Source organism: Teleopsis dalmanni, chromosome X (assembly GCF_002237135.1).
Source record: "Teleopsis dalmanni isolate 2A chromosome X, ASM223713v2, whole genome shotgun sequence".
Taxonomy (NCBI): Eukaryota; Metazoa; Arthropoda; class Insecta; order Diptera; family Diopsidae; genus Teleopsis; species Teleopsis dalmanni.
The window spans coordinates 4,031,557-4,039,768 of NC_051848.1; the positions used below are offsets into that span (position 1 = coordinate 4,031,557).

At 29.6% G+C, this 8,212-nt stretch overlaps 1 protein-coding gene across 1 annotated transcript; it reads left to right on the forward strand.

Annotated features, from left to right (window-relative positions):
• Window positions 1-2,500: 2,500 nt before the first annotated feature.
• Window positions 2,501-3,253, forward strand: LOC119689306 (probable serine/threonine-protein kinase fhkB). Its single transcript, XM_038104108.1, has 2 exons — window positions 2,501-2,573; window positions 2,891-3,253. The coding sequence occupies exons 1-2, from the start codon at window positions 2,553-2,555 to the stop codon at window positions 3,158-3,160; spliced, it is 291 nt and encodes a 96-aa protein (XP_037960036.1). The 5' UTR covers window positions 2,501-2,552; the 3' UTR covers window positions 3,161-3,253.
• The last annotated feature ends 4,959 nt before the right edge of the window (window positions 3,254-8,212 follow it).

Sequence of the window (8,212 nt, forward strand, 5' to 3'; positions counted from 1 at the left end):
ACCAATTCACAGCATTTTAATCAATCTAGAAATAAATAACCAATTCCAATGTTAGGAGTGACAGACACTTCGAAACACTTTAGGCTTTAGGCGTTCACATAATATGATTAACATAAATTGTCGTATATGGAAATCTTCAACTTTTGCAATACACAATGATATGGCTCACGTTTAGGAATGAAATGAAAAATTATAAATATATTACTAAATTTTATTACCTTTTTTGAATTTAAATATATATAGTCCAGCGATTTTTTATTTCACACCTTAAAATCCTCGTCAACTAGCCAATTGCAACCGAAAGTGCTTATGTCTGCCTTATAGCGTTTTCAATACAATGATAAACGCTATTAAAACTTTTTCTTAAGAATTAAGTGCTGCCAGATTTTTAATTTCTCTTTTTGATAAACACTAAAGGGTGACATAAAAAAAAATTATGTCTGAAAATAGGAATAATACCATGTTCAGACAGCCAAATTCCTTAACTTCGTAACAATGAAATTAAGTTAATTTCGAAAGTGTTCATACTGCCCCAAATTAAGCAAATCATATGTTTTTTCTTAACAAATCGAATGTTAAAAATTACAAGTTCCACACACCATTTGTATCTGGGAAGTTTTAAAAAGTAGATTATTATAACTATAAAGGATGGCATTCAGTAGTTTTATTAGCTTTAGTGGATTTCAGGAATGTGAATTATTATTTTTCAATCTATTTTAAATTAATAACAGTTACAGTTTTTTCTCTTTATTCAATTTAAAAATATGCACTACTTTTATAATATCTTCCCGGTTTTTTTAAAGTCAACTATCACTGGCATTTATTTGTTAAAAAAAGTCACTTCTTCATTATCTCAACTTTATTTTTTGCTTAAAATTTATCTTACGCATAGTTGCATTCGAAATATCCCTTAATTCCTGCCTTCGTTTCAACAAAATTAAGGGAATTTTCCTTAATTTCGTTCTAACCTCAAAACTGAATTTTGTATGGAAAAAGCAACTTAATTTCGCTGAAACAAAGATGAAATTAAGATTTTTGCAAAATTGAGATGTATCTCAATATAGTATAACAATAACAATAATCACAAATGTGCAGTAATATTTAACCAGATTAAATTCTGATTTACCAATCGGAAATGCTATAATAAATATACGTCTATATATAAATATAATCATTCGATTCCTATTAGATGCTAAAGTTAAGTCTATTTAGAAATCGCTCTGTTAAAAAAATTTCAATGTATAAAAATGGATTGATTTAAATATCTTAAGTCTTAATATCTTGCGTTTTAATTTGGTACTTGTAAATTCCTTACTTAAATTGATTCGAAAATTATAGTGGTTAACATTTTTTGGAAATAAAAACGAATTGATTTTATGAAAAGCCTAAGTATTTTCAAAATTTTACCAAACATACTTTATATATGTACACCCATAAAAAACTTTAATAGTACAATTAACAATAAAAATATTTCATCCAATAATTCCAATAACAGACACATGATACGGTGCTTCCCCACTAAAGTAATATATTATAACACATTTATTGATAATGGTATAATAGAACCCAGTAAATGTGCTAGGTAGAAGGTAAATAAAATCAAACCTATTCCTGTTGTATTGACCAGTTTTTTTAATTGTTTATTTATTTTAGAAAATAATATAATAATTGATATTGAACCGCAGAATTTCTATTTAATAAACCCGTTTTTGTTTTTGGTTTTGCTCATCAGCTGTTATGAAAGCGTCTTTAAATGTGTCCCGTTAGCTACTTTTGTGTATATACCATTAATATTGCAGTTAGATTGCTTTGAAGTAACGTCCTTGTGCTCAAAGCCCACTTGAGTTCAAAAAAAGACCACAAATAAACGTTACTCATACGCTAATCAAAAAGGATTCCCAAAAATATCATAAAGCCTAGCATACGAATGACGCTGAAAGGCAGGAATCTTCACTTTCATTTTAAGTTAAGATATACCAACCTGATGAGTTTATTAACTAGGCCAAGTTCCTAACTTTGCAAGATGACAGCTCATTCAGAGATTTTGAATATTTTTTAGTCTGTGCTGGATATTAACGCATGCGGTGGAGTACAGTTTCCTCCTCATTAGTTGATCGCAATACTGACAAAAGTCATTGTAGGATAGATCCAGTCTCAAAGCATGTTTTTCTAGTATGCAATGGTTCTTCAGCACCGATATCGTACTGCTGAGCAGGTTACGCTTTAATTGAAGCAACTGATTGGTACGTTTCTTGTTACTTCTACTCTAATTTCTATAAACTATATACTTTGTTAGAATGTCAGGATCACTATTTTAAGGTTTGACCCGATTTCATAACTGAAGATTGTTAGTGTAACGTCATTTCGGGTTCGGGTTTTCTTGTTTTTAGTGTGTACCCATAGTTAATAACTTTTATGACGTTGTAAACTCTCTTTTTAGCACTTTTATAGCTATTTTTATAGTCTGGCATCACTTTTATTGCAGTTCTTGACATTTTGTATTGAGCTAAATTCAGTGCAAGTTTTTGAAGCGAACAAAGTGGTGTGGAAATATGAATATGGATAACAAAAAGGTAAGTTATGTGAGATTTTTGTGAGTATTTAGATATATAACAATAAAAATAAATTTATTATTGTTGTGATTTATTAAAATTAGTTTACAAAAAAACTGGCAAATGTGAGCATTTTTATTGCATTTAGGACACAACCAGCAAAAAGCAACCTTTTCCGTATATATTTGTTATCTAGCGCTATTATAGAAATCAAAACTTTTTTCTTGATTTTCAAAACGTTTTTAAATTTATAATGATTTTTTTATAGATTCATAAATTTTTATATTCATATTCTTATATCTAGATTAAGTAACATTTCTATATAAATATATTTTTAGTCATTGGAAGTTGTAGCCGAACCACAACTCGAACCGGTCATTGAATCCGAAGACGAGAGCTCATATGAGCCGTTGGACTCTGATGATAGCTTCTCGGAGTATTTAAACAACATGGAGGATATGTACGCTGACATTGAGAATAGCAGCAGTGATGAAGATGACGTGGAAGAGGATTCTGATAGTGACGATGAGGATTACGATCAGTATTATGTTTTCGCTTACTTAACTTTCACTTTCTATATTATATTCATAAACTTTGTTTTTCCTTAAACACATCAAATAATGTTTGTAAATCTTCTGATGATGATTTAAATAAGTTTTCAGAGCGCATTGCTCCAAATAAAATAATCTAAATAAATAAGAAATTAGGAGTTACTTTATTTCTTGCTATTTAATTTATTTTTAAGTATTTTCACTTAACTTACTGAATCATATGTTTTGTCAGAAATATTAATGTTATTTATATTATTAGTATAATTGCGTATAGCCTATAGTTTGGAACTTTAATTATTCATTATTGAAAATTTAAACTAGGTATATTAAATACCTCCGCACATAGTTGTATTTAGAATATAACTATACTTTAAGGGTCTTAATCAAATATATCAAATAGCATAAAAATGGAAATTTAATTATATTCGTTATTGCTTGGACCAGATATGAACCCAAAATTTAATCAAATCTTCAAATTTTAGATTCATATGAACACAAAACTTTAAATTTTAAAAAAAATTTTGGGTTGATATCTATTAGGTAAAAAACCTTACTGAAGAATAGTAAAAAACAATACACTGAATAATATTTTGTTTCCAAATTGGTATATATTTTAACATTAAAACTAAAATAGATTATTATGAACTTTAAAATGACGTCACGTAGACAATTACAAAATGTAATATATCAACAATATCCATAGTTTTTTATTTAAAAAACATATGTGGAAAATTTTTTCTGTAACTAGATAACCCACCATCTGTTTCTCAGTATGTTTATATCAGCGGTTTTTGCAATTATACTTTTAAGTGTTCTGCGATTGCATAAATGCATTTTTGTGTCAGAAATTCTAAACATTTTGGTTAACGTCATTGGTATATCATAGTTCAGGGTAAAAAATATTTATTGCATATACTTTGCTAAAGGGGTTGTGCTTGTAAGATCGAGTGTTATCTCCATATGTTTTATAATTAATTGTAACATATGTTTTAGTTTAGTTATATTGATATTGAGTATTGAGTTATTAAAAGTAATTCTAACACTTGAAAAAACAATCTCAAATAGATTATTCAAGCTATTTGATATTAATTCAAATTTTTCTAGAAAATAATATCACTCAGAACTAAACTGGTTTTAATTTCAAGAAAAATGTTGTGTATAAATATCACGTAGTAACCTTATTTTGAAGCGGTTGCTGTTTATTATTATTTTCTGTTTTCAGTAAACAAGTGTTAAAGAAAAATATGAAATTAAAATTCAGTAATTAATACAAAAAATAAATAAATTAAACAAAAATGAATTTAAAAAATAAATAACAGTGGCATTTGCTGAAATCGCTGGACGCTATAATTTTAAAAAATTGGATACGTCCATTTATATAACATAAACTTACATTTTCCATTCTAAACGGATGATATTATGGGATAACATCATTTGAAGACAAGACTAACTTCTATTCAGTTAGGGTCGGTTTCTAGCACAAATGAACTGCTATTGTCGCTGTGTTCCACTCGCTTTAGACTCAGTAACTAAATAAGTTTATTGATTCTGTATTTTTCCTATATTAATAACATATTCTGTTTGAGGATCTGAGAGATTTCACAGATACGCTTTTAATATTGAAGAGAAGACTTCGTTGTGCAACTTGCAGATCACAACATAATTTTTAATTAAATTATTTTGTAAACAAAACCCAAATTTTTAGTGTTTATCTGATATTTTTTTTATTATAAACCATGGCATAGCTTTTGTGTAAGAATATGACTTCAAAATTGTATGTATATACATGTATATATATACAATATTTATGTTGAACATTGAAATCCTCTTCTTTTTGCTGTTTTAATTTTTGTTTATTTTATCTCAATTTTTGTTATTTCAAAAACTTGTCTAAAACTGCTTTTGTTTATGCATAGGTAAATAAAATATGAAGTGAGATATCAGGCAATCCAAACATCTGTGATGACATATTATTAAGCTGATGTCTAATTATATAGAAATCAATAAAACAGTTGAAGTCACAAAATGAAAGATAATCGGATTTTTTCGACTTTTCTGGGATTTCTTATACTTCGAGATGGCAGTGATTGTGACAAAGTATTTCTGACAAAGTAAGGATTGTTTGTAATCATACTTAAAGTTTTTGATTAAAATCTTTGCAGGTTTTCTACAGTTGATATTGCTGCAGTGACCCACAATTATATGCCATCACACCAGTACCAATTTACAGTTGGTGGAGAGTTGCTAGCTTATACATATTAACCAGTGCAGATTACTGAGTATTCAACACAAGGATACGTTTGAAGACTATATGCATTCTTAATGTCAATTTTTCATCGAGTTGTATGCTCAGGTATTTTGCTTCATTACTTCGTGGCATGCTGACCACATTAATTTTAATTTGGAAGATAAATTACTCTAACCAAATCCATTGTTTCAATAGATTGCATTTTCTATTTTTTATATAATTTTGTCTACAGTTGTTTAAGTTATGAAAAATCTACATTCTACATCAGCCATTAGTATTATATTTATAGGAACTAAACATTTACACTGTCTATGTTATTAGAGAGATTTTGACATTTTTTTTGATATCTGTGTTCTTCACAATAAAACATATAAATCAAAAAAATTCCTGTGGGCTTATCTTTCGAAGACTTTTAAGGTCCAATTGCATACAGTAGTAAATTTATAGATTCATTTTTAGCGATAATGGTGTCAAATAAGGACTCGCGTAACTCGTCTATCCTAGACAGCTTTGAGGGCATTACAATGGACAATAGCTATCTTCAGATAAAAGTCTTGAAAGTTGTATCAGCAGTCTTAGCTTAACCTCACCTAATGGAAGCCATAAAAAAGAAGAAAATGGAAAGAAACAAAAATCGTAGGTAAAGGAACGAACAACAGAAAACTTTATAATTCGTTATACTGATAGCACACATAATATGAATTGTATATATTCTTTGTATCAATATTAAATTTCTTTATTTAACTAAAAATAGACATTTAAGGGGCTTCTTTTTTTCATACTCTTGGACAGTTCCACTACCTCCCACTCCCACTTAAGAGTATTTCAGGCTTTGCTAAAGGTTTAAGATGGTTCTTTTTGAACTTTTGAGTGATGTACAGTAGCACAATGGGCCTATATGGCTGAGTAGATCCTATGGATCGCAGCTTAAACTTAATTTAACGCAAACCTTCTTCTTGTTTTTCATGCTCTCGGATACCTCCACAACCATCCTCCCACTCCCGCCGAAAAGCATTTTACGCTTTCCTAAAGGTATAGGATGGCTGTTTTTGAAACTTTGAGTGATGTACAGTAGATTCTAGTAGATTCTTTGGATCGCCGCTCAAACTTAATTTAGACCCTTTGGATCGCCGCTAAAACCTGATTTAACGCAACCGAGATTAAATTTATATTTATTTTATTTTTGTGAGCAATTGATAAGCTATAAATAAAGTGAAATTAACTTTTATGTGCATTTTAAATTTAAAGTCAGTAGCACATGCAAATTATGACCAAATGATTTTGTTGTCAATTTTAAAGAAAGCACAAAAAACTTAAAAATAATGAAGAATAAGAAAAAAATTGTGCTGTAGAAGAACTACTAGAAAGAGCTACTTTAACTTGTCATGCATCTTGTTCCCTTTTTAATCAAAAAAGCACAAATGCATAAACAACGGAAACCAGCACAAACGAAAGCGCATAAACACACTGAAACCCTTGAAGACTGCAGGAAGTCCTACTCGATTTGTATGCACATATGCCTTAAGCCAATGTACCAAGTACCAAGTATCAAGTAAACACAAACCAAAACAAAAAGCAAATAAGAGATACAATATTTCAGATACATTTAGGCATATGCATAATTTGCACATATGCACATTCGTGCGGAGAGAAGAGAAGATATTACTATACTATCTATACTAGAGAGAGAGAGGTGTACGAATATGGTGAGGGAACTGTAGGCAAAATACGGTAAATACCAACAAAAACCTGGTAGTAGGAAGTTTCACCACTTAAATGCTTTCAACATTTTCAGGATATTGCAATTTTTTGCTTGTTTAGTTTATAAAAACTGTTTGCTCAAGCCATGCCGCACCATTACTTCTTCCATAAAACGAAATAAATTTGAAGTTTAAAGTTTTTCCTAAGTAGTTTGCATGTTTTAGTTTATACTTTTCTCTAGATGGTTTATATATTCTTCTTGTTTTTCCATATAAAATGCATATATCTTATTTATTTATTTTTTTTTTTATTTTTTTGTTTTTTTTTGTGTTTTGTGTGCTACTGACTACCTTCTTGTGCTTGCCTTTCTTTGGTCATAGTTTGGCTTAGGAGTGTGAATATTTCTGCTTCCGGTATTGTAGCTCCTGAGCTGCTACGATTGCCAGTGCTGCCGTCTCAGCTGATAATGCCTGACACTTTTGCATTTATCATGCACATGAAACGGCATTGGTTTTGGCTGCTAAAAACTACTGAAGTGTTCTATGTCAGCATGAATGTATCTGCGTTGGCTGCAATTGATTTAAGCATACTTTTTCCTCTTCCGTTTAGTTGATTCTTCGTTGTGAAGCTCATCGATGCAAAACAAGATTTTAAATATTTTATTTATGATGCAGTTTCCGTTTGCAGCAACAACAAGAAACTGCAAACAAACTTCAAACAAGAACAAAATATATATAGATTTTTAATAAATCACTACAGAAATGAACATTATGTATTAACAACAGGAGCAGAGATGACAGGACCGACGGGAGCGACGGGAGCGACAAGTCCGACAGGAGCGACAGAACCGATTGAAGCGACAGGACAGATGGAATGAAAACTGCGACAGTAACGAAACAACTTCAAGTTTACTCAAGTATTTTTTATCAAATCAGTACATAAATCACATCAAATCAAATCAAACAAAATAAAATTAATTTATTTTTATTTATAATTAATTTCATTCTATTTGAATATATTGAAATGTGCTAATAAAAATAATTATGTTAACCGAGTATTAAAGTTGATATTTTTCAATATTGGTACTTGTCGTTAAATGGAGAGAGATGGAGAGAACACTTAGTCTTCGTTCATTAATTTTGAAATTTTAGTTTGACAAC